The 27756-nt window shown below is 36.3% G+C and overlaps 1 protein-coding gene across 5 annotated transcripts; it reads right to left on the bottom strand.

The window, feature by feature from the left end:
- Nucleotides 1–424: 424 nt before the first annotated feature.
- Nucleotides 425–27756, bottom strand: HPGD (15-hydroxyprostaglandin dehydrogenase). 5 transcript variants are annotated; one of them, XM_068187055.1, is made up of 7 exons: nt 27632–27756; nt 25766–25889; nt 22041–22147; nt 10510–10606; nt 4454–4530; nt 2295–2458; nt 425–1229 (listed from the first exon to the last, which is right to left on the bottom strand). In XM_068187055.1, exons 1-7 carry the CDS (start codon nt 27632–27634, stop codon nt 1091–1093), a joined length of 711 nt encoding a protein of 236 aa, XP_068043156.1. In that variant the 5' UTR covers nt 27635–27756; the 3' UTR covers nt 425–1090. The 5 variants fall into 5 exon arrangements, with proteins under 5 accessions (XP_068043156.1, XP_068043155.1, XP_068043157.1 ...); XM_068187054.1 differs by lacking the exon at nt 27632–27756 and adding an exon at nt 26059–26609; XM_068187056.1 differs by lacking the exons at nt 25766–25889; nt 27632–27756 and adding an exon at nt 24608–24626.

Raw genomic sequence — 27756 nt, 5'->3', positions numbered from 1 at the left:
GACTTATTGCTCTCTGACTTCCACAGAAGGTTAGAACTACTGTTTCCACATTTCAGTAACAAAAATCAGTGGAATTAAAGACAGTACTCCTAAGAAGGGTGAATATTAACGCTCCACCTTTCCCAGGAGCTATCAAATCTTCTTATGCTATGAGCCTAATTAAATTACTGTGCAAAAAATTACTTTTGTTAGGCATGTAATCCATGAAGTATGCAGATTTTTTGCATAAATATAGCTGAGGATTATCCTGGATTCAGAAGTACTGCTTAGGAGGTAGGAAGCTAAATTTTTATTCTCCTTGCTACTACATGACATTCTAAATCTGAGAATATGTACTGTGAAACCAAAAGGCACATGTATAAAACATGATGAAAACCAGATTATTCAGGATTGAATTGAGATTTTACTCAATGAAGGCAAGAAATTAAAGGTTTAGAAAATAAGATTTAATAGGCAAGCAGACATTTCAATCAATGCCAAAATATTCATCTTTGTATATACAGAGTGAGAAAATTCACATAAATATTTCTGAAATATTTTATAAAAATCTAAAATCCAAGAAGTTAAAAACCTGTACTTCCTTATATGATATACAACATATCAAGTTGCACATATTTAACATTTCATAAGAGAAAGTTAATTCTTAACTCCTTATGGCTACACTTGTGATCTAGATTCCTGAACTGAATTCCTGGTCTGAAGAATTCAAGATGTAAAGAAGTAGGCATGACAGTGAAAAGGATTATAACAAAGTAAGTCAGATCAACTAAACTATGCTTGGAGTATGTAGATCAGAACAACCAGAGTGAAAAAAGTGGCCACTACTACTAAACAATAATTAAAAAAAACCTTCAGAGCAGTATGTTTATTCTACTAAATAAATACTGTTACTAGTGCTTATAGAATCAGAATAGTGTGTTAACATCTTCCCACAACAGATTTTCTCACCTATCTCTTTGTTATTAGGATGCAAATGTTTGAACACTGTCACTGATCTAGAAACAACACTAATATTTTTTCCCTGAAATTAATATTTTCAACATTTTTTCTATTTAAGAAAAGCCAAAAGGAATTAGTCCAAAGCAATTATTTATCTCTTTGATGATGTAAAAGGTGTTTGGCCATATTGGTGAAAATGAATTCCTTGGGATGCTGTGATCTTCATAACTTCTCCATTTAGAGTATCATCTTCAATTATTGTTATCAATCCCTCAGCAATTATTGATGGGCTGAAAAAAAAGTTATTTCAGAGTTATAATATAATAGATCATGTAAAAAGGACAAGAAACTAAATGTAAATCCATATATCTGAAAATTAAAAAAAAAGGCATTTGAACAAATTTATTTTGAGGAAAAGCAGAGCTGGTATGAGTGTTTCAGGAGAGATATGTATTCTCAATCAGGACATACATCTAAAGTGGCTACTTTTCATCATCATTTGTTTGCTCTAGTTTCTGATAAATGCCTGTGGATATCCAGCTGACACAAGGCTTCCTATCAAAGTTTTCTCTGTCAGGGAAATGGACAGAAGTAATCCTTACATAATCTTCTGCAGCTCTTTGCTGTTGATTTGTCCTGCTTCTGTAGCAGAACTGACATACAAATTAGCATAAAGGATAGTTTCACATGCAGTTTGCTGTGGTCAATAGGTGCAAAATATTTTACATAAAGTAAAAGTATAGGTGAAACAACACAGTCATACAATTTCCTTTGTGCAGAAGCATCTTGGAAGCTAATTGTTAGAAGCTAAGAAAGTGTTAAAGAATATCACTTTATGCTTGCCATGTTCTCACAGTCTGTCCAAGCTGTCTGCTTTTGGCCTTTGTTGGCAAGATGCAGTGGGCCAGGTAACTCTTTGATCTGATCCATCATGGCTGCTATTGTACTCTTAATCCAATTTTTTCAGTTCATGGTCTGATTTCTATTTTGGTTCACTTGACAATTTTGTGAAAATTCTGTGCAAATTATATACCTTGTATCTCACAATAAGTTTGATTAAACAAAGTCATGAAGGAACACCAAAGGCTATTAAAAACTAAAATCACTATATTTAACTTGCTAATTTGATTTAGACTTTGCTGGGAAATGGGAATGCATAAAAGGATATATCACTGTGCAGATGGTGCTCCTAAAATAGGCTTAGATATCTGCCATTTTTTTCTTTCTATACAGATAACGCATTTGACAGTCTTTTATCTGAGGCAGTATTTCCCTTCTGTTTAATTTTGCTGAAAGTGTGTCTTTGTTCTTCATCAACAAAGTGCAAAATCTACATAGTATCTGACTTGACTTACTCCATCACGCCATAGAACTGCATCATATTTTTTATCTCATCTTTGTATGAATAGTATTGTCCCATATTCTCTTCTTTATCTATTGACTGAAGTATTGGTGTGTTGACAAATCCTGGACAAATTGTGTTCAGTCTCACACCGTAGTTTTCCATGTTAGCAGCTAACTAGAAAAGAGAAAGGGGTAGGCATTTGTCATCAACATTTGAAGACAGTATTGTGTAAGCAAATTTTCAAAGAGTGAAATTTACCACAAAGTATTTTTCAGCCTTGCTAAGTAAGGAGATTTTGTTACTACTGATTGTTTTAACAAATAAGTTTGAAGCATGTTTTCTCTAGTAATCATACTAGATTACTGGAAAAAAAAGCATTTCTTTTGTTAGGAGAATAATTCTACAAGAAAACAGAACTCTTTCCATGAAGCTGCTTTTTTTTTTCTCTAATACTTTTTGTTCTTAGTGCTCTTTAGCATGTCATTGGCAGTATTCTAGGGTAAGGAAATAACTCTTCTAAGCAAAACCAAGAAAAGGTTCTCCCAAATGTATGCTTCTGCTCTTATAGGGGCTTTTTTTTAATAAAAGAAAACTCTGAAATAAATAAAATAATCTTTAAGATACTGTATTAAGATACCTTCCTCACATCTACAGAAATACAATATGTTCTCTATCCCTATGACTGTAATGCTAAACTTTTCTACTTGCTCTGCTGTCCCTGCCAAGGTATGAATCTATCACTGAGCATCTCCACTGGAAAGTCCCTGTGAACTGATTTTTTTTCAGGAAGCAGCTGAAAAAAAAATCAGCAGCATGTTCTTGCATCAGGAACATGATGCAAGAAAGAAGCACAAGTTGTTCTGGGAGAGGTAGGACCCCTTGTTTGTGGTTCTACCAAAATGTGCATGTAGCAGAAAAGTCTGATCAACATCCATGTATGAGTCGAATGAACTGGATGAACTGGGTGAGCTGCATGAACTTAGAAGTAGCACAGAACTGATGAACTATACATGATATATCCAAGAATAACCGTAACTGTTAAGCACTGTTTTGTATTTAGTTTAACATTTAATGGACTCCTTTCAGGTATTATGTAAGTTACATGACATTTTCATGGCATGGTAGCCTGCCCTTTTGGTCTGGGCAGACAAGAAACTGAAGTCCTAGGTGTAAGGTATCAGACCTGCCCAACATCAGGCTGTAGTGCCTTTCCTGGTAAATACTCTTGTTCTCTATGTTTATTATTCTTTTTTCTTCTGCATTCTCGTGTTCCTTAAAGACAGCATTTCCTCTAATTTACTTTTGTGCTTAGATGCTGATATTTATATTTCTAATGAGAAAACAAAAATGGAAAACTCGGTGTCATGTTCTTGATGTGTTTAACATGATATATGGAACACTTATCCACACTATTTATGTTAATCTGAAAAAGGAGTTATTTGTGTGGGGATGGGGGTATAAAATATGGCTACAGTGTAATTAATGTTAATAAATTGATAGTAGAATTTCAGGTATTTAATTCTGGAAATCAGATTGGAAATCTTATGTGGGCAGATTATCTTTAAGATCAATCTATTAAAGTGTAATTGCATTTTCTCCCTCCAAGTTGTTTTATTACACTGCTTGTTCAATTTAACTAGACAGTTTTGGAGTCAGAGGCTGAAACTTATAATATGGTCACCTTACATGCCCCGTTCTGAATGTGTCATTTTTTCATTTTCATAGTATTAAGAGTCAGTAAGAATAAATAATGATGTATTCAAGTAAATTTTTTACACTTCAGTGTCTATTTATCATTTAAAAAAGTCATTGGCTTGACTTAGAAATAAAGAAACAAAAATGTTAAATGACTGGGACAGGGTTCTGAAAAAAATATTTTTAAAACTTGGATTAGAATTTTGTTTTTGGATGCCTCTTACTGTCCTTAAATTACTTCACAACATCTTTCTTCTATGTTCTCCAAACCTCAAATTGGTCATAAACACACAGATGCCATGCTTATTCCATCTTCAGATTCCCTTTGTGAAAGGGGGGAACCTCCACTGTTTCACACACTTTGTTTTCTTTCATAAACTCAGTGCCAGTTGTGTGGCTATAGAGGAGGAGCATGAAAAATGTAAGCATGTTCCCAAGGAGCTGCTGACACCCTTTTGGAAAATGCATACTTACTGCTATGGACCGTGTGAATCCAATGACACCATGCTTTGTAGCACAGTACACAGGCTGGAATGCAGCAGGCATGAGTCCTTTAAAATAAAAAGGTAGCTGAAAGAAGATGCGGCATATTCCTATTTTATGATTACCTTAAACACATATATAGGTCTACAGTGTATTTGTGACAGAGATGCAACAAAATGGATTAGCAGACATTTGTAAATTATTTTGTGTAATCTGGGATAGGCTAAGAAAAAGAATTAGATGAATAAAAGTGTGTAGGCAAGAGAAGAGTAATAAAAAAGCATAACTTCTAAAAGGAAAAGTTGCATCTATGAAGTATGACTTAAAATAGAGGACACAATCTGGAAGAAAATATTCAAGAATGAGATTTTTGAGGCATCTATGAATGAGTAAAGTATTTAAAGTATATTGAGGAGCAAAGTCTTTTAGGTAGGCTTTGATATCTAATGTGTGAACTGGATACCTGCAATCATTTACAGTGTGTTCAGGGTGGAAGTGTGGGAATAGCAGAAGCAAAATAAACATTTTCTGCTAACACTGTAAACTTTTATGGTCTGAGTGGGAGAGCACAAAATTTTTATTTGTTGTAGACAAACAAGAGAGAACAGAGGTTTTGGAAGAAAACTAAGAACTTAATTCTGGTAAGACTGAGTAGATGGCAAAAAGCTAATCAAGAAGAAATGACACACCATGAGCACATATTCATTTCCACCAATTATGCCAACAATTTCTACTGTACAATGCAAGCTTAACTGGACCAAATAGATGCTGTAGTTCCACCTGAAAATTAGGCCCTTATGAATAGCAAACTTCAGCCTGTCTGAAAGCTAGAGGATAAAATGTTTTCCTGAATGTGCTATTGTAAAACGGGATAGTAATTTTAATGCCTTGATGTTTGATTCTATTGGAAATAATCCAAATTAATAGCTCTTTTTTTTTTAATCTTTCATACTTCAGATCTTAAGGTGATACTTTTAAGAAGGGGTGTGACTGACCTCAGCGGAGATGAAGAATTCACTATCTAGCTCTAAGTATGGATTTACCAGAAAAATTATATATGCCAGACTGGGATCTATTTTGTCTGACAGAAAGAATTTTGTAAGACAGCACAAAGCTCTAATTACCAACCTGACAGCTTCAAGGTTTTAGCTTGATTTAAATGCTACCTTGATGATCCTGTGAAAGCAGCACTGTTAAATAATGGGAAATGAAGAACTTAACCTATTGTCTGGTTGTTCTTTTAAATTGTATTTATTTGCTTTGCTTGGATGAATGTGTTATGCTTCTGCCTAAGAACTCACTTTATGAAATGGATTTTGTACTGCCTCCTGTGGGTTGCAATCACAACAAATGCTTAATATTCATCTGTTGGCTTTTGAGGATCACCATTCTTCAGATTATTGGAAACATTGGGATAGTGGCACATTAGAAATAATACAATACTATTTTTTAAAAACCCCAAACTCTCAAGTACTTTTACATGCTCCAAATAAAGGAAATTCTAATCAGGTTGCAGCTAACAGAAATAAAACAGACAAAGTCTACTGGAAAAGACAGAGGAAGAATTTAGAATTTACTTTATTTTTATTTTTTAACTACAGTAAGAAAAATCACCTTTTACTTGAGAGGGAAGAGAAACAAAGTCAAGAAATAAACAAAGGAAGGGCACAGCTCACAATAATGAAGAGGAATAAGGTTCAAAGACTTGCTTAAATGCCAAAGATGGCAGGAATAACTAGGCAGGAAGAGAGGAACAAATAGCTGGTTTTTTTTTTTTTTTAACAGTTATTTTCTAATTGAAATTATCTTTGCTGAAGTGGTGAACCAAGAAAAAATCAACTCATTTTTGAATAACGTATCTAAGACTAGTCCTAGCATTCTTCACACAAAACAATAACAGTCCTGTCTCACTTTTGTGCTTGAGTTCAGTACTCAGAACCACTGTGCGGGCTTCCCAGCTCTGAGCCACTTCCCTGCCCTAGGAAGCGCTGGGCCTCTGCTGGTGGTGTGTCCCAGGGACTCTCCTAGCCAGTATTTTATGATAAACCTCTGTGTCATATTGAGACTGCTCTGCCCACATATCTGTTCAACCAGTGAGCAGAGATGAGTTCCTGACATATTAGTTAGGGCATTCGTTTGTTAGAAAATCTGGATTCTATTTGCTGCTGCCATGAATATTTAATTATCTTATGCAAAGCAGAACGGTAGTGAAACAGACTAGAGACCATTATGCACAAAGTAATGGGGAGAAGAAGAGGAGGGTGTTCAAATGCATAGTGAGGGGTCAGTGTACTTCTGGAAAGTGATACATTTGGGTTTTAATCTCTCAGATGAGGAGGAGAGGGGTGCTGCCATGGCTAGATTTTTCTCTCCCTCTAGATGTTGCTGCATGGCAAATTTAAAATGACTTCATAATGACTCAAGATGCTCTTTGGTTTACCAAAACCAGTCCAAGCAGACCAACAATAATCCTGTGCTCCAATGTTAACTGCTTTGTTCTATTTTTCTCAGTTCCTGGCAGGCTGAGAGAGACAGTTCTTGCCCTTGCTTATACTCTACTCTCCTTGTTGGTGTCAGGAGCACTCTACCATTGAAGATACGGTGTCAGGTGTCTCAGAACAGCTCCTTATTTGTCAGGGTCAGTAGTTTCAATAACCACATCCTGAAAAATTAATACTAGAGGCGGAGAATTCTATCAACAAGTTTGAATTGTATCAGTAGGCCTTGCTGAAACCAGTATTTCCTTTCATTCCACTTTGAAGAAATGAAAGGTCTTTGATAAAAACAGAATTAAGCATTTTTCCCCAGTTACACTCTCCCACTGAACGTGTTGCTCTCAGAGATTTGAGTAAGTTCCTCTCTTTGAATGAGATTTATTAGCCTTTCTGGTTTTCTCTCTGAATAACCCCATGACATCATTTTAGTCTTCCTGAGTGCCAAAACAAAGGTGAAACAGAAATCCTAGTAAAAATTCTAAGCTGTGCCATTTCTATGATTTTTTTTTTTTGGTAGTGGACTGAAGTCTGAAGAGAATGCCTTCTAATTCTTCTTAACCCCTTCCTGCAGATTCTGCTGGGCATTTTCCTTTTCACAAAGGGGAGGGACCAGAAGCTCTGTTATGATGCTGAGCTGAAGGCCTCAGTTGTACAGCCATTGACACTTCTGCTCCCCTGTATCGCTGTGACAGAGTCCTTGCTTGGTGATGTAACCATATGCTTAATTTTGTTCTTGTAATACGTATAGGATCTGGTCCTAAAAAAGCTTGTTTGCTGTGACAGGTACTTTAAGTATTTCTTGTGCCTGCAGCTTTCAATAAAGGGAAGGCAAACCAGCTGTTTGCAGAATCTGAATGTCTGAAGTTGAGCGCAGTCAAACCACCGATACGGCTGTGCCACAGAAAGGCATCCAGATTCACTACACATTGAACAGCCTCTCAAAAAAGTAGCATGATGCTATGCAAAAAATTCTAACTTTTTTTAATCCCTCTGTGAATACTTAGACTTTTTTTTTGTCTGCTAAAATACAGACAGATGCAAATTCGTTTTCACAGAAAACCTTCTTCAAAATACGAAATCCATCAAAACAAAAGTGTGTGCCATACTTGAATTCCTTTTGCCCTTTTACCTTTTGCAAAAAAGGTACAGGTAATAGCCACCACAAGGTAAAAGACCATGTAGAGTTCAATAATTTAAACAGCCTCTTGAGTTAAATTTAGTTTTTTATGCTTTCTCTGTTGCTTGTAACTATTCCATTAAATGCAATTAAAGGTACCATGTGTAGCTTACTACATAAGAAACTTTAGAATACTTTATTACTTGAATTTGAAACTTAAGTCTATTCCAATGCAAAATTCTGCAATCATTGAAATTATTTTTATGGAGCCAAATTTGAAGTAAAACACATTTCTCATTATCTCAGTTTAGCTGAATTACTTCTTCTTGATATGAATGCACAAATCAAATAAAATTAGATTTTGTAGCTTTGAGACATAGTTGAGTGCTTGTTGCATGTGCTCACATATTTCTCTCCCTCTTTTAAGTCTGGGGTCAAGACTAAAGAAAGGAAGTCTCACTACTGGATAAACAGGGTCTGGCTTTGATCCAGCTGAATTAACACTTTTAAGCATCTACTTCAAAGAAATAATTTTGGTAGTACCATGGGTGTTTAGAAATGTAATACTGTAAGGCTTGATTCTGTGCCTAGTCCAAATCACTGGCAAAAGTCCCACGGTGATGTACTGATTAATATTAATGTAGCTAATTGGTGTGCAAAGGAAGTATTATTGAATTTTACATAAGCACTATGTACAACTCTTCTTGTTGCTCAGAAAGACATAGGAAGGTTTGCTGTCTGTATCTTACAGAGAACTTGGACAGTGGGGATCAAAACCACTCAGAAGTTTAATGATCAACAGAAGCTAGCTCTGAGAAAACACTTTAAGGGGATGTTAAGCGAGCCAGTGGAAATTTGTCTTTCATATATGGAATAAACTGCAGGACTTAGACCTTCAGACTGGAAAGGAGAATTACAATCACAAAGCACAAACAGTAGTAAGTAAATAAGCATTAAAAATTAGTATAGGTTAGCTTTTAAAGTGTGTCTTTCCTTATGACCTTGGAAACAATTGTTAAACACGAGCCATGTAAAACCAAACAAAGCAAAGAAACTGTTGTTTGTCTTAACAAACAGAACAGCCAAGCCTTTAGGTCTTAAAAACAAAATAATTTTGTGTTCATTTGAGACCTGTTAGAAAAGGAATCAAACCGCTTGCTAGCCCTACCCTTTCTTAAGCACTGCCTTGGGCATCATTGCCTCTGCAAACATGTTTAATATTTTACTTGTGTTGATGACCTCTTGCACTGAAACAGCAGTTTCCTTCAGGTTAATTTGGACCCAAAACAATGTTCATTTCAGCTTATAGAGACAAATTTGTCAGTAGACAATGTATGACAAATGCTGAGTTAAAGGTACATGGAGTCTTTTAATAAGACACTCACCCTTTGGACATACCTGCATGCATTAAGTCAGATCCTCAAGATCCACATGCATTATGCAAGTAGGGTGAACTGGACTTTTTATCACAAAAGCTAAGGTTTGTAGGGGAACTTAAAACTACTCAGAACATCCACACCGGTGCACAATCAGTTAACTGTAGCCAGTGCTATCTTAACTGGCTTTTCATTGCTAAAACATATAGGAATATCCTGGAATGAAATTACTAGGATTTGGTCATCTGCACAGATACAAAAAAACCCCTCTGACAATCCGAGTGTCAGGTATCATATGTATTACTTTTCACAGGCAGTATGACAGGAGAAAGAGAACAACCTCTCCAAACAAAAAAGAGAGAATGCAAGTGCTACCCCACAAAATCTTTGAGGAGGGTTGTCAGGTGACTTCATTCTCCATGTACAGTTTCTCCCTCAACTGTGCTTTTTTGTTGGGAGCCCAGTGACTGAAACATTGAGTATACCTACAGGAAATGGTGCAGAATTCTGCCTCACAATGGGGCAGCATTACCCGCAACTGATGTAGGATTCATAGAATTAAATTTTTATACCAATAATTTGAAATACAGTTATAGAATAGATAAGTAGTAAGCAGAGAAAGTGCTTGCTTAAGCTTGGTGAAATATGAGTGTTAATTTTATGACTTCTCAAGTACAGGTAGATCACAGCTGAAAGCACTTAGAACAGAGTGGGTGTATGACAATCTTTGCTAATAAATTAGATACAGTCTAGCCTTAGAGATTCTTACATTTGTGTTCCTCTGGACTTGAATGGAGGAATTTACATTAGGCTCAAGATTTTAAATACAAGACTGATAGGCTGGAAAATTACTGATTTTTTTCTACTGAACTGTGTTTAAAAAACAAATGAAATTTCTGTTTGCTTGATATTCCTTCTATTGTTACAATGAAAACCAGTTCAAAGTATTGCTAAACAGGAGAGGGCCAGAAAAAGGAGAAAAAGTAAGTCTGATCAGTATGATTCATTTACTTAAGAAGAAAACCCACCAGAATTTGTTTATGCAGAAAATTTTCTCACCTGCCAAGGATGAGATATTAATGATTACTCCTCCCTCGCCTCCATTTCCTTTTTTCATGTATTCTAGGCCAAGGTAGGTTCCTCTGATCACAGATGTCTGGTATAGAGAGGAAGGAATTATTGAAGATATTCAAAGATTATTTGAAACTATTCAAATCATTTTACTGAATTATTGATGTTCAAAATATCTATTGTGCTTCTACAAACTGAAACTTACTTTTATTGTGGTGCTTAGAACCTGTATTGCTTTACCAGTGATCTTATTTATACTTTGAAGTTTTTAAGCACAGAGACACTCCACAATATTGCAACTCAATAACTTCAGAAGCATAATTGCAATAGATAGAAGTAATAGCAGTTTACTTATTTCTATCAATAAGATATAAATAAACAAACTAATATATTGAAATGCGGAATAAGAGCTGTGAAGGAAATGAAATAAAGAGTAAGTAAACAGTTTATAGATGAAACTCATATATTTATCTAAAAATATAAGTGGCAGATGAAGTGATCTAAATCCCATCATTTTTATTGAGATGGCCTGTTCTATATTATAAAAAATGTACTGACTTTATTTGAAGATAACATTAATACTTAAAATTGCATTAGGCTCAAGTCAAAAGAAATTCACACTTTTTAGGATTAAGTACCATTATATATTTCTGGTCCCAAGATATTAAAAATGTGTATTATTTTCTGACTAAAGTTACAGGAGTTTAACCATTCCTCTCAAATGAAAGTTAGCCCCCACAAGCAAATACAGAGAAGGTAAAAAAGGCATTCTAAGAGATGTGAGATGTTGTTAGTATAATATTAGCTGTGATTTTTACAAACATTATTTTTAAAGACAGAACTTCAAGGAAAAAAAAAATTATGAGACCTGTAGGTATCATCTTGATTCCTTAAAATCTGTTTTTGAACCCTACTGCAGTCAGAAACTCTGCTGAGATTCCTCTCACTGAGCTTCAGACTTGTAAACGGACATGTCCAAAGACACACCAAGCCTTGGGTTACCAGCCTGCTGGGGGAATCATGAAAGAGTTTCTCCCAGAAAGTCACTTTACCTGAGAATGAAACGAATAGTAAGAAAAAGGCAGCAGATATAGTTCCTGGTGGAAGATAATAACTTTAGAGAAATGTTCCACTATTACTGCAATAGTGATGAGTTCCACAACTATTTACCAATTTTTTTTTTTAGCTCTGTCTGGAAGAATTTAATATTTGCTTTATAATTTCGACTTAAAATGGACAAATACATTAAGACACACTTTTAGTCTTTTGGAAATATTATTTCAGCTTTTAAATAAGAACTTCATTGGTACTTTTTGAATGTTTAGTGCTATTTATTGACCCAAATAAATTAAGATGTCCAAAAGATGAAGTGTGCATGACTATTTCAATATTTTTGACCAGAGAAGGTCTGCAGAATAATGGAGACAGAAATTTCCCATAAAAAAAAAACAACGAAAAACAGAGTGAAGAATCTGTATTTGCCTAAAACCTATTGGTTAGTGACTAGAGAAACTGGGGGGAAAAAAAGAGAAAAGCTTTTAAGACCAGAATGTTAACTATTTTTCTGTCACTATCTAAATTCTTAAAGCAAAATTAGAATTATCTTGAGATGGGTATTATATTCCATTTTCATTAGCTGATATTTTTAGACATGCATGTTACAAATATACATGCATGTATATTTGTATATTTTGTATATACAAAATATAAAGTAGTACTTCTAATTTATTTTCAGTTATCCTTCATGCTTTTTTGGTTTTAATAGGAATCAGATTTGGAAGTGTGCATGTCCCATTTTATTAATATCACTGCTTGATTTTTCAATTAACATAAGGCTGCCCATTGACAGAGATACAGCAACCTGAGGCCTCATTACCAAGTTTGTTTTGGAATCTTGATAATGAATCAGCTTTTCTCATTTTCTGTAGTTTCAGCTCTTAATGAGATATTTTTATAATAATATACTTTCAGAATATCTATTTCCCAGAATAGTGTAAAACTCCACAAAATATTAATATTTCAAAATTCTGAAATAATATTTTAAGTTTTTCTTAAAGAAAAATATTCCATTCTTTTTCCTTGAAAGTCGTGTTTAAGCCATCATTTTTTACGAATTATTTTGATTAATTTAAAAAGGATGCTGTTGATTAAATGCTTTAACAGAAACTTTCAAAAGAATTGTCTTCAGTATCTTGACACATACCAAACTAAATCAGATTTCTCTTGCATGTCCTGGAAAGTAGCAGAGGCCTTATAAAGGTTGATCTAATGCTGTTTAATGTCGATTGTCACATGTAAGTTTGATTTATTTAAACCAGGATTGTTAATGTACAGTAGTGTTGCTATAAGATATACTTATTCTGAACATAAACTTATTGGCACCTCAACCAAAATTAGATTTGGGCTTAAGAGTGGAGTGTATTTTCTAATATATATATATATGTATATATGTATGAGAGGCTGTACAGAAGACATTTAAGGAAGAAAGGGGTTAATGCTGTCTTTGGAGAGCAGGTGCAGGCCCTGTCATGCCCTGGAGCAGTGGCTCAGCCTGCTGAGCAGAAAAGGAGAATTCTACTTAGGATAATTAGAGAAAATAAATCAGTTGAAGAAGGAAGTAGCTTGGGGCTCCTTCAAGGCTTTTCAATTCCTTCTAATTCAGAGATAATAGAGCTAGATGAGTCCTTGGCCAAACCACAATCATAAACCAAGAAAAAAGTGGGTAGCTTGGCTGTCCAATCAAAATTACTGTATTGTTCTTTTTCTCCCTCTGGAATCCATTAACTTAGTATTTCTTCAAGTGGCTGGAGACATGTTCTCCTTTACATAAAGGCATTGTGAGAGGTTGTCTTCAAGATAAATGCAGACTTCCATCTGGATATTGCCCCTTACACCTGCTATAGCCTTGTAATGCTCACCTGTGATCCCCACAAAAACCTCACTGAGTGTGGCTGATCTTGGGTCAAATGGCTATTTATGAAGTTTGGGCTGATAAAATACAGAATTATTCTAGGTAAACTCTGAACCACATAGCCAGGGTGAGAAGAACCTGCCTGCACTCTCAGCAGATGGCACTTTTCTTCTTTTGTGTGTTGGATTTCCCATTCTCTTGAAAAAATTCACCTCTCTCCAATCGTCTCAAAATGTATGTGTTTACTGAACCCAGTTTTTTGGTTTTAGGTTATGATGAAAATGTCTGTCATTTCCTTTCAATTAAATGAAAGAAACTAAAAGTATTTTCAGATTGTGCAGTTCCCCAATTGTACTTTTAAGACTAATTTAATCCCAGGCTCTTAACCAACAATAATTTATAGATTATCTATTGAATAAAAATTCTGGGAGAGTTAAATTTAAAATTACCTAATAAAAATTTGTCTGACTCAGCTTAAGATGAAAATATGCTGGGAGACTTTGTACGGGAAGGCATTTTAGAGCTGATTTTTTTTATGTTTCCTTTGTTTGCAACTGCATTTAGCTCAAGGGTTTTTCATAAATATGTCAACAAAGAGTATCAAAGTAGTCAGCTTTGTAACTAAATGTAGGTAAATCAAAAATTGATAGAGCTGACTCTTACCTTTTTTTTTTTTTTTTTAATCCTGGCTATGGAAAACTAGTACCCTTGAAGTCAGAAAGTAATCTAAATTACAGTTCTTCTTGATGTTGACAAACATATGATATCTCAGCAACACTGCTGTTTATTTTCTTACCAATATACAGTGTTTTACTACAGCACAAAATGAAGATAGGCCATTAAGGTGCACTGGAGGCCTGAGTATGCTCTCAAGGAAGGCAATTTTACTCTTCAACTGCCAGCAGAAAATTTAGGATTCTTTTAAATAAAGTTATACTGGTGAATGTGGTTATATGTCCTAGCATTAATTTTCAGATTTAAATTAAAGGAGATCAGACATGCTGAAGTATCATACAGGAACAAACCCAATATGATATCTGACATGGTAAACATTGCAAAATAATTGTGCAAATACTCAAAATATTTGCAGTTGCTTTTGAGAATAACATATCAGTAATCAGTGACTTATTTAATGATTTCTAAAACAGCAATTTAGTTGCCAGTGCCAAAATCAGAAGTAAAACTTTAAAAATCTTTGATTATTCACATTTTTATGTGCCCTTTGGCTGTATAGCTTTTATTCTATCATTCTAAAAAAAATCATATATTGAAGCTCTGATTCTAATTAGGCTAAGAGTCTTCAGTAGAGCACTACTTAATTTTTTCCTCCTTTAGGAACTAATGTCAGCCAATGTGTACAATGTTGTTCTATTCCAACATTATATTTGTCAGTTTTCATACTTTGTGTTTCATTTTAGATTTATCTATTAAAAAAAAAAGTGGTTTTTGGTGATGGTGCCCAGGACATCATTAATCATCATCATTTTCAAGTGACAATTGCTTTGAAAGTAATTGAGTACACAGTGCTTTTTTTCCTAGTGTTTCAGGGCAGCTGTTCCAACTGACATAGTTTCTCACACCTATTTAATAAGGTTTTGCTTGCCACCACTTGTCAGATACATCTGGTACTTCATGCTGAGAAAATACATCAGCATCTTCAGTGCTGAAGATGAGCACTATGTTGATATCGAGGTGATATGGTAAAATGAATTCCTTTGAGAAAACAAAATGGTAACATTTTATGTAAGTTCCTGAACTAAGATAGTTCAGTGCTAGATGTACTGAACAAAAATGAAAGAGCTGCTAACTTGTGGTTTCATAAAGCAGGTTAGCACAGAGCTGGAATTTGACCCAAGATCATTTGCTTATCGTATAGTGATATTGTAAATCAATGACTCTCTCTAAGGAAACATTTAAAAGTACTTTGTTAACTGCGTAAGATGAACTTCAAAATTCTGAAACTAAAAGTGCTGCTTGTGATATCCGTGGAAAATTTTAGCATTTTGCTGTTGGACAGGAACGTGGGACTAATTTTTTTTTAATGTAGATTTTCTAGGATGTAGGTAAGTTAGAGCAAGCATGCAAGTTCCATGGCATTCCTATGTATAGGTTAGTTTGATTGCTATATGAAATAAAATTTTAAGCTCTTGAGTATGCATTTCCAACTCAAGCTGTGGAAAACAAGAAGTTTAGAGAGGAAGAGGCAGAAAGGAGAAAGGAATATATAGCAGGATCAGATAACTTGCTACAAATCAATAGCTCTTTTACAACGTGGGACTGAAACACTATGTTTCAGATTTTATGGTGCAGATTCCTTTACTTCCCTCTCCTCATTCAATACACCTCAACATTCCTGAAGGACATAGGAATAGCATTCCATTTTGATAGCTGGTCTTATGTTTTTAGTTTGAAATCTGTGCTTTTCATTATACTTCAACACTGGTCACTATAAACATGCATTAAAACCATAAGCTAAAAATTTCATTGACTTACTGTGCTATTAAGTTAAGTAACTGTGTCCTTCTTAGTACAATATAAACAGCAGAAATAATTATACCTAGAGGCTTCTTTATGTACTTAGAGGATTGATCCTTGTGCTACTAATTTCAAGATAAGTGTCACTTCTCATTTTTTGGCCACATCTCCCCCTAGACACTTAGTCCTCTGACATCAAATGATGCTGAAGAATAGGCAAGTAAGCCATTGAGGTTGTCAGTAAACCAGTCACCTATGCCATTTCATCTACTACAGATAGCACTGCTTGTTTTGGTTTGTTTCTCTGTTGCTAGCACTGAGAAATGATGCTTGTCATTGTCTCTAGTGTGGGACCTCGTGGTTATTTCCAGCTGCTGAATCCAGTTATGTGTCCAGGTTACATTACTTTGGGATGAAAGTTCAGTCCTCATTTCTCCTGGTATACTGGGAAAGGCCAGCAAGGTGCATGGACCAGAAGAAGGTTTCAACATACTCCATTTTACAGCTTGCACAGTGGAACAGCCTTTTGATGATCATGATGCCTTTGTCACAAAAACAAATTCAATGAATCACTTCTGATGTTTGCTTAGTTACCCTTCTGTCTTCTCCTGAAACATTAATTGGCCTTCTGAGAAACAGGTCCTTACTGATGAGCAAACATTGATTTTACAAGGTTTGCTAGTTGCTGGAACATGTATTTCACCATGAGCTATATTGAAAGAAGTCACACATAAGTATACAGTGGTGCATTATCTTCTCTGTAGTTCCAATTTAAGTATTTTGCAGGGACAAACCATGATGTTGGTAGACTTAATTTTAATAAAGGACTTTTATAAATGCATGGAAATTTGTTACTTCTGCCACTTACGGAAAGAAATTGTGCAAACTCACAAAAAATGTAAAAACTTGGAATTTTTGCATATTTCTACATTTTGCTTAGTAATGAAGATTAAGACTCATGCACCTGAAGAAAATTTATATGTGTATTTGAATTCTACTTCTGGATAATGATTAAATAATTGAATCCCACATGATTGGGGTGTTTTGATATGGTCAGGTTCTGGCCTGCAATTTAAAGTTTTGCCAGAATGTGTTAAAACCTGCAAATTTATCACATAAACAGGAGATAGTTGTGATTTTGCTTTCAAATTTTTTCATAAATTCATTTGGGGAATTGGTTTAAATATGTATACAAAATTAATTTTTTGTCATAATAAAATAGTAAGGTGGTCAAAATGCCACATAAAATACTTCCAAACTTTTAATTCAGGTAATATTTAAAATGTAAGCATAGGTGATACCAATACTGCTACATTTAACTGTATACTGCAACCTATGTCAGTTTTCAGAAACCTCTGACATGAGCATAAAAAGAGACCCTGTGTGTTATTTGGGGAATTGTCTTTAGTGCAAAAAGTGCTAAGTGCATTTGTAATGACAAAAGACACTGTAATTATAGTGGCCACTCTAATTACAGTTGTTCCAGAAAGCCACATCACCACAAGATAAAATTATTGAAGCTTCTTAGAACACCCAATTGTGTTTAAATAACATACATGTTCAAGGCTCGTAAAGATCTGGGAGGGATTTGAAGACTAAAACAAGACAGGTTATAAAATTTCTGGATCCCTTAAGCAAAAATTTTTATGAATGCAATAAAGACTGTCATGATGGAGGACTCTAGCTAGGACCCTTAATAAGAATTTATGTGTCATACACCCTTGTGCTATTCTGTGCGCAAATCTGTGTGTGTGACAGACTGCTGAAACCACAGTAGTAATATCTCTTTAAAATGGAATTCTTGTGTGATTGCCAAGTTTTTTTTTTTTTTTATGTGCCATAATAACAAGAGTGTACCCTTGTATGAGTATCACTAGTTGAAGCCTCTGATGATCAAGCTGATATTGATCAAGTAAACACCATGAGATTTGGAGTTTTGAGGTGAGGAATAGATGGCTTTGCTGGAATACTTAATTTAAAAAAATAATAGATGTATTAATAAAGTAATAAAAAGATGGATGTTTAGCACAAAATATAGCAAAATGGTGGAAAGCACTGCAATAGAAATATCATTTTAGTAGCCAGTACTCCTTCCTACACCCTGTCCCCGGCTTTATCAAGTTGTCTTTTCTTGCTCTCCAAAAACTGTAATGGACACGAGTAGGAATTGCCTTTTACTCCATTTTCCGTCCAAATTAAGTCCCACTTTTTAAACCTTCTTCTTGATGCTTTCTCAAGCAGTACTATCAGAGAACTTCCTTACACTTCTATAAGAAAGTTCCTGAAGACCAACAAGTTCTGTGAACTGTTTTAGCTGTAAAGAACACACCCCAGATGTGTTTGTTCTGATTTATCTTGCTCTGTACTGCTCTACTTTTGTACTTTGTACTTTAGACTGGGGCAGGGAATATTTGTTATATCAATATATAAATGAAATCACTAAGACAACGACTGGCATGTAGATTTTTTTTCCCCTTAAAAAAAAATGTGCATAATGTGTATCACACTGTATGGCTACAGAACCTATTTCTGTTCTTCGGAATAAAAAAAAACAATACTTCAACTGTCCTACAAGAGGGAAATTGAGACATTTTAAAAGAATGTATTTCATATGTATATTGCTCCTTTCTACAAGAAACAGAAAAATATTTTATAGAACCAACTCATAGAAGATATTACATACATCAGCTTTTTTGTTATAATTGAAAAAAATACAGAATGTTATATCTTGCTTTACAGAAATTACAGTAACTAGATAAAAATGCTTATGGAGATAAGCTAGTTAGTTGACTTGGTATTAGACAGGGAAAGAATAATCAAATCAATAGGTGAGTGGAGATATTTGGATCTTAGAGTGGCTTTGACTTAACCCACATAACTGTATTTCTACTCTGATCATTTTAGATGTTCTTCCAGTCGCCACCACGTATTTATAAAATTTTTCAACATTCAACTCTGTATTAGGTCATTAGACATTTATGGTAAACTTACATATATAATAATGTATGAACTGTATAATATTCCCTTAGGAAAAAAAAATTAGAGGATTAACTTGTTAGTTAAGCATAGGTAGGTTTCTAAGACTTGGATTTCAGATTTTGAGACCACTTATGGTCTGCTTCTGCTTAATTATTTGTAATAAGAAAAAAGAAAAATAGATTCATGGAATTGTTTAGAATCATCAAACACAACTTTTAGCTGAGCACTGCCAAATCCATCACTAAACCATAACCCCAAGCACCACATCTATAGGCCTTTTAAATATCTCCAGGGATGGTGAGTCAGCCACTTTCCTGGGCAGCCTGTTCCAGTGCTTGATAACCCCTTCAGTGAAGAAATCTCTCCTCATATCCAATCTAAACCTCTTCCAGCCCTTCTGACCATTTTTTCTTGTCCTATCACTTCTTACCTGGAAGAGAAGGCTGTCCCCCACCTTCCTACAACCTCCATTCAGGTGTTTGTAGAGGGTGATAAGGCTCCTCTGAGCCTCCTTTTCTCCAGGTTAAACAACCTCATCTTCCTCAGCTGCTCCTCATAAGACCCTTCACTGCTTTGTTGCCCTTTTCTGGGCATACTCCTGCACCTCAATGTCTTTCTTGTAGTGAGGGGCCCAAACTGAACATGACATTTGAGGTGCAGTCTCACCAATTCTGACTACAGAGAGACAATCCCTACCCTGGTCCCACTGGCCTCACTATTGCTGATTCAGGCCAGGATGCCATTGGCCTTCCTGACCACCTGGGCACAGCTGGCTCATGCAGCTGCTGTTGACCAGCACCCCCAGGTCCTTTCCTAATGGGCACCTTTTCAGCCACTCTGCCCTAAGCCTGCAGCAATGCATGGGGTTGTTGTGACCAAAGTACAGGACTCAGCACTTCACCTTATTGCAGAGCCTTCTGACCCCTCAGCAGATCAATCCCCCACCCAGCTTGGTGTCTTCTGCAATATAGGAGGAGGATCTCAACATCTTTTGTTTGAAGCTCTTGGCATAAAAAAAATTATTAAGATATCACTCTAAGTGAGGATATTTACCTTGACAGCAAGCATCACAGTCAAACATATTTCTCACATGGACTTTAGTATTTCCAGTGATGACTAATTATCTCTGCTTGCAAATTTGACAGGTGGATGGATGGCTGCCTACGTTAACTTATATCTTGTTAAAACCAAGCAAAAAAAGTAAAGAGAAATAAGTCATCTAGAACGCAGCCTTCTTTTACATTCAAAGGATCTGTACTAAGAGATAACCTAGATGTTGCCTATTGCTGAGGATGACAAACTACTGTTACTTCACAATATGAAGTTTCCCAATGTTTAATTTTTTGAAACATTTTAGAAATTAAATAAAGAGGAAGAAATATATGTACTTAAATCTTGAAGAATACATAAAGAATAGATATTAAAAAAATCAAGAGAAAGACGTTATGAATATTAAATACTTTTTGTTTCAAATACTGATTTTCTCATAATTTTTCTGTGACTTGTCTCATATACAGATTACATTATTTGTCCTGGAGTTATTTTGTTCATTTGTTTTTTTGGAGGCATTAGGATTCAAAGATGGATATCTTTGTCTTTAAAATTTTTGACAAAAACACACCTAATTTTCATATTCTGAGCTTTCTTGTTGCACAACAAATTTCAAATGAGAAAACTTCATATTTTACTCTTCAAATCTTCCTTTTGCTACTTTCTTTGCAGTAAGTATGATCATGGGGTGGCTTGTTAAATCACCATTGAATTAGGACTTCACAGATGGTAGACTACAAGTTGAATTTCATTAACTTAGAAATTCTATTAATGCTATAAAAGTCATTCCTTGGAGCTTAGATGTCCTAGAGGTGTACTTGAAATCAAAAAAACTTTTCAGCTGAGAAACAGATATTGTGGTTTCCTCTGACGAGATACCAGATAATATCCAAGTGGTAACAGTTTGTTTGAAAATTAATTTTACAGGCTTGTTGAATGTACTGGATTTTAGGGAGTAAGTGCCCTTAAGTAGTGTGCTCCTACCAGTGATGGTGGTTGTGAAAAATGCATATTTTATGATTGGCCTTTTGCAAATATTAAATTGAATACTATATGTATTATGTTATATTGATTAGAAGTGCTGTATTAATATTTTAATAGTATGGTAAATCTAGTTTTGTAGTTAAAATAGAAACTATGTATGTGGGTTTTTTTTTTTACTAGCTCAAGCAAGAGATGAGATAATCAAGAAACTCTTCCCACAGAGATGACAGTGATGGGGGCCCATAAAGAATTACTGCCTCCTTATCAGAAAGCACAAACATTCTTCCACCTTCTCTCCGTCTTTATGGAACCACCAGGATTAAGGGGAAGAAGTTGACAAAAACCAGAAAAGTTCTTAATTTGCAAGGAATTTATGCATCATGTATGAGATATATGAATATGCAACAGGCTATTGCATTTAAAGGTTATTCCTTTGTTCACAAGGCATGCTTATCGGGCTTAAGTGCCCGAGAGCACCCGGATGTCTGTAATTCTTTGATTTTTATTGTCTTGTAATTGTCCTAACTCTAAATTTTTATTAGTCTAATTGTATTACTATTTCTATAACTATTTATTATTATTAAACTTTTAAAATTTTAAAAACCAAGTGATTGGCATTTTTCACAATGGTGAAGTGGCCTGTATTAAAACTCAGATTTTATGCTGGCATGGGTGGTGAGGAAAGTGTGGAGATCTTGATTGAACAAATTTACTTGTAGTATCAACAAATGACAACTCTAATGCAGGCCAGCTGAGCCTCATAAGTAACTAAAATGTTCTAAAATGTTCATCTAAACAGACTGGCCAACTGTGGATGCAGCTCTACTGCCTTGGGCAGTTAATTCTTACACCTATTTGGGAAATAATTGGATTTTCTAGAAAGGGAGTGTTGTCAGGTGATAGATAATCCAAGCACCTCTACACAGTCTATATGTCTTGGAGAGACAATTTTAGGGACCCACCACACACTAGTTATGTGGTGATTGTTTCAATAGCTGTACTTGCCAATCCAATAATTAATGTTCTGTCATCTGGCAAAATCTGTACAAGCCAAAGGCTGTTAACTGTATTCCAGCATTAAATACTGAAATATAGACAGGAGAAAAGAGATAATGCTTACCAAGTTAATTTGTATAGTGCTTTCCCAGTCCTTCTCATTGTTCACTCCAGCATTATTAACCAAAATATCCAGCCTTCCAAAATGTTCAATTACTTTTTTGAAAGCACCTATAGTAAGATCCAAGAGTGACATTTCTTAGAACTTTGGAAAGTCAGATATAAAAATAAAATGCATGCATAAAAATTAAAGGTTTATTAGTATACCAAAATGTCTTCATTATTTTCTTAAACATTAGTGAGCAACATGCAATTAAATATTTTATCTAACATGCAACAACATCAGAAATATTTAGGGAAAGTGGAAGGATTAAGATAATGTTGTTGCCTTTTCATTCAGTTTGATAATGTCTGATAACAGGAGCTGTAAGTTCTTAGCACTTATACATTTCGTATTAGATAGGATGTTTGGCAACCCAATTACATAAATTAGGCATTTATAGCTTGATTTGTAGCAGTTTGGTATAGCTAGTAAAGTCAATATTTGACACCATCTATTTTGAATGAAAAACAAAAGCTTCAAATGTTCAGAAAAAATTTCCTCTTTTTCTTAAGTGAGTCCAAATTTATCCTAAGAACACAGTTTTTATTTAATGAATAACTGACATGAATATTTCAACTACAAATAATTAATCAATATTCTTGTTTAGATGTTTCTATTTATGGATAAGTTGTTATATATCCTACTTCTCAGGTAACTTTAATAATGTGTTTCTCAAATTCAAATCTTCCCCCTTTTTCTGAGGATAAAAATAGTGACCTGTCTTCCAAAGAATTTCAAAATGAGAACTGGGAAACGTCCACAATGACATTGTGTTTTCCCAGGTGACAGTGTTAGAACTGAGATAAAAGATGTATATAGAAAAACATGATGATGTCATAATGAGGAGCAAACTTCTCAAGTCTGACTCTGCTTTGACAAGATGGTTGAGATGACTCCCAGATGTTCGTTCCAGACTAAGATGTTCCAGGATTGAGGACATTTTCTGACATGTATATGCAACTTGCTTGTTTTCCCCTCCAAATATTGTTCCTCGGCACTAAATATTTACTATGATGTAAACCAAGACACCACCTCCCCAATATTATTTTAAAAAACATTGTTTGGTATTTGACTCAAAATCAACAGTATTTCAGGTATACCAAAATTATGCTTGGTAGGCCTTGATGAAATTACTTCACTGAAAGGTGATCCCAGGAGCATCTTCCTTCTCTGATCTTTAGTGCTTGGCCCTTCAGGTCAATCAGGTGCATAGCATCAGCTTCCAAACATCCATCTTTTTCTGCAGCAGTTGTAGGGGTTTACAAAGCTTTTCCTGCACCAGCCTTTTCTTTGCCTCAATGCTTCAGGTCCATCATAGTCCTCATCTTGTGATCAAAACAAGAGCTGGGCAGCTGATGAGACAGGTTTTATTCGTCCAACTGCCTTTATGGTACAGATTTTGCTAATATTCTTATCCTATACTAGAATATTGTAATTTTAATAAATCTTCTGGTTTGGTCTGTCTGCCTTTTTTTCCTTTCCTTATGGTTGTTGCCAATTCATTCTCTGATTTCTCAACTCTTCAGTCACTTATCTTTCCAATTCTCCGTCAGCAAGGGCAAATGAAAACCTTCCGCTTTATTAGAAGCAGAAGTGAGTATTTAACTTATTTTGAATGGATAAAATAAATACAAATTGGGTCCTTAATTATCTTCCAAATTTTGGAAACTGGCTAATTCCCTTTTAAGCCCTCTCTAAATAACATCTTTCCTAAGAAAGATGTTTTTGGAGATTCTATCAAGACCTAGAAAATTCAAAAACCACCATAGATAATAGTTATTTTGCCAATGATTTTTTAATTAAATTTACACAGACTTGATGAACTGTAGTTTTCTACTTTACCTATTGAGAAAAGAGCAGATGTTTTTTGCATATCTGTGTTTGGAATATTTCTGTTAAAAGTTTATCTGCCTGCAGTAATCCCATCTATCACCTATCCACAAAAAGAAGAATCTTGTAAATTCTTAGTGAATTTGTCACCTACACTTCAGTATAAGCTGATTTATTCTTCCCTCTTCAAACGTAGAATAATTCTGTGTTTGCATTGCATGTTAATTAGTGCTTATGGAACCATAAAAAATTAAAAGCAGATGTTTGTTTGAAATATTGAGTGGGGAAGGAAAAATTAAGAGAAGGATCCATTTTAAAGGAAACTTAAGAAAAACAATGCAAAGTCAGCACAAACACCAGTTATATGTGAGCTTCTTAAATGTCCCTGGAAGGTAATAGTAAGTATGGTGATTTTTCAAAAGTGGGATGAGATAGGAGATTATTTGTGGGGGATTAGGTGAAAGGATTGTGAGACATGATTCCAAATTTATGGTAAGAAACCTGTGGCAGGATTAATGCAATGATCAGAGAGGCATTAGTAGCAGCAGCTGCCTGTTCTTGCTCTTTTTCTTTGCAAGGGCCACTACCGATTTTACTCTGATTGCTTTTTTCCTACTAACTTGGTTCCAAAAACTCCCTTGCTGACTTGTCCTACTCACTCCAGCTCCTGGTTCACACCCTGTTGGTCCTGCACTCGCCTGGCACTAAAGAAAGAAGGAGGTGTGGGAGACAAGGCACACTGAGGTAACACCCACACAGCAGCACATGTTATTCCTAACCCTAGGATGCTTTTTCTTGCTCTGTACTCCTCCCACTTGGAGAAAAAGTCAATCATCAACCTAGCTGATAAAAACTTTGCTTATTAAAGCAGATCCCAGACTTAAAGTACAGCATCTTTCTTACAAATAGACAATATAGAGCTATAGAATTAGGAATAATCATGCTATGTTGGAACAGTGGACAGTACTGTTGAATTCTGGAATACCAGCAATGCTTTCTGAAATGGCTGTGCTCAATGATCACTGTTGAGAAAGTGACCAGTGAAGTGTAATGAACAAAAAACAGACCAAAACTGTTCACATCTAGCATGGCAGAAATGAATCTGGGGAAAGGGCACTGACAAAAGAGATGTCAAAATCCGAATCTGAGTCACTACCTATGAATGTACCATTTAATAATGAAACTTCGATGAAGTGATGTGCCTGTTATGAAATGTTATGAAGGTACATCAATGTTAGATGATACTCAGTAGTGAACACTGTTTATCCACTAAGTGAAAACAGAAACACAAGTCATTCATGAAAGAAGCTGCTTTCATTCCATGCAAAATGTGTGTGAAATGTTATTACCCTATAGTTAACCTCATGATAAAGCAGCACACCACTTTTTGCCAGTTCTTCCAGCTGTGGCCGGACACAATGAATGTAAGTGTGCTGTAAGTAAAGAGCACTGCAACCCAGCACAGAATTTATTACTCCTGTGATGAGGGAATGCAGCTTGGAATCTGTACTGAAACCTCATAAAAAGCAAGTCTGAGCTTTAAAGTTTATATATATTACTCATAAAACAGCAATTATCTTCTGCAGAGGCTTTCGTGCAAAAATATCACCCACAACACTCAATGGAAATGACTTTGGCTTTTCTTTCCGATGCGCCAAGGAACAAACTGAAATTGTGGTAGCAATGCTGGTAGCAATATTTCACATCTGCAGGCTCAGGAACAAGTCGGTTTTGAGTCAGTGCCAGAAGCGATCGGGAGGGAGCAGGCTGTCCCGCAGAGCTCCGTCTGCGCTGAGCGCTTACCGGTGCTGCAGCCCGGGCGCGCTCCGCTCGCTGCGCTCAGCGCTCCCTCCTACCTTTCAGCTGCTCCTGATCCGTCACGTCGCACTGGATGAACAGCGTCCTCTGCGCTTCAAACTGCTCGTCCAGGGCCGCCTTGCTCTCCTGTCCGGCCTCGGAGTTGCGGTCCAGCAGGGCTACCTAAGCGGGGCGGGAGGAAAATGAGTGGCTGGCGGGAGGGCGGATGGACAGACGGACGGGTCGCCCGCCGAGCCGAGCCGAGCTCCGGGGGCTGCCACCACCCCCCGCCCGCGGGTGCCGGCTGCAGGCAGAGGGGAGGGAAAGGGAGGACGCACTTCCCGGGACTTACCTTGGCGCCCTTGCCCAGCAGCGCCTGGACGAAAGCCCGGCCGATGCCCTGCGCCCCGCCGGTGACCAGAGCCACCTTCCCATTGACGTGCATGGCCGCCGCGCTCCTGCCGCCCGCTCCGCGCCCGCCCGGCCGGAGCAGCCCCGCGCGGTGTCACCTGCCCGGTTTCCTTTCTCCCTCCTTCGTGCCCTCCCTCCTGCCCTCCCTCCTGCCCTCCTCCTCCTGCTGCCGCCGCTGCAGCGGCTCATTCCCCCCCACTCCCCACTCGTGTGACCGAGAGCCTCCCGGAGCCGCCTGGGCGGGGGGAAGCAGGGGCGGAGCGGGTCATTAAATCGTCCTCCCGAGTGTCGGGACGAGCTCTGGAGAGCAAGAGCCGGAGAGAAGACCAGCTTCATCCCTCTTCCCACCCCCAGGCTTTCCGGAGAAGACAGGCTCGGGATGTCCCCCAAAGAAAGGGTCCCAGGGCAGCTACTGCTCCGCTCGGTGGAGAGGGGGATTTGTGCGTGCGTGTGTGTAAATCGCGTGAGAAGCTGCTGCAAGCTTTGATAAGGGCTGTTGGCAGCTCCTGAGGCTGTGTGAGTTTTGGCTGGCCCAAGTCGCACGAGGAATAGGGCGAGGACAGCCTCCAAAAAAGAACAACAAAAAAAAAAGCCTCTCTTTCTTCCTTTAAAACTTTAAAACAACCCACCAGCCTTCTCCCTTCTCCCACTCCTTCCCCTAGTAGGCAAAATCTATTTGCATGAAAAAGCAACCATTTAATGTTACAGATATTAGACATATCAAGATAAGTGCTTTTGAGAAATTTTTAGGTCTGTGGTTAATGTAGCTTATACCTTAAAACATATTTAACTGCTTTTATAGCTTATAAGCCAAATTCTGTCTGCTCTATTAATGTGAACTGTATGCAACTAAAATTCCTCAATACAAATGCATATGACCATACAGTAGAAATAAGAGCACCCTTAATCATGTAACAGCTGAAATAAATGCTCTTGTTCATTAGCTTGTTCTGACATTCACAAATTTTATCCCATAGAAAATGCAATGTTGTGGAGTGTTGGCTAGGCAGAAACAATCCTTTGTTCAGCCCTAAGCTCTATAAACATGTGCATCATGCAAGTGTGCATATATATTAACACACACGCTTGTCTTTTATGTTCTCTGTTTTCTTTTGCCTGGTGTATCAGGTTTAAATTTTTTACTTGTGCTTTCAAGGCCCTAAAGTACTCTGACTCAGACTGCATCTCTATCATTAATGCCTTGTAATTTCTCCTTGTTTCTCAGTAACAGTGTTCCTATTTTGCCCTCTCTTATCCCTCTTCTGTTTTCTACTACCCTGCCTTTATCTATGGAATTCCCTTCTTTTGTATTACCTAGAAGAAAGAAATTACATCACTCCTAGCACCCAGCAAACTGTCACAGAACCATTAAGGTAGCTATGTTACCTAATTGAATAAATCGAATAACAAAAGATCTTGTTATTATAACCTTTGTCCTTAAAAATGTGAACTAATATAATCCAGCTGCTAAATTAGATCACAGCCATTAAGTTTTCCTAAAGATCATGATTCACCATACTTCAGAAGAGCAGTCAAAGGTGGCCTCTGGGATAAGTGATTTGTTAGCATATGATACCTATGTTTCTGAGTGGACTCCAATTTGTTTTGGAGCCGTGAAAATTATGCCACCCAAAGTACC

The sequence above is a fragment of the Anomalospiza imberbis genome, chromosome 4, assembly GCF_031753505.1.
Source record: "Anomalospiza imberbis isolate Cuckoo-Finch-1a 21T00152 chromosome 4, ASM3175350v1, whole genome shotgun sequence".
NCBI classification, from domain to species: Eukaryota; Metazoa; Chordata; class Aves; order Passeriformes; family Viduidae; genus Anomalospiza; species Anomalospiza imberbis.
The sequence above is the reverse complement of the archived record's forward strand: the minus strand, read 5'-3'. Positions and strand labels throughout refer to the sequence as shown.

What these genes read in the sequence shown, in the direction of transcription:
- HPGD (XM_068187054.1), bottom strand. Translation starts at nt 26,151, where the DNA reads ATGCACGTCAATGGGAAGGTGGCTCTGGTCACCGGCGGGGCGCAGGGC. An exon ending in TGCTGGGCAAGGGCGCCAAG is followed by an intron (nt 25,890 to 26,058) that starts GTAAGTCCCGGG and finishes CGCCCCGCTTAG; the next exon opens with GTAGCCCTGCTGGACCGCAA. An exon ending in GATTCACACGGTCCATAGCA is followed by an intron (nt 2,459 to 4,453) that starts GTAAGTATGCAT and finishes TCTCTTTTCTAG; the next exon opens with TTAGCTGCTAACATGGAAAA.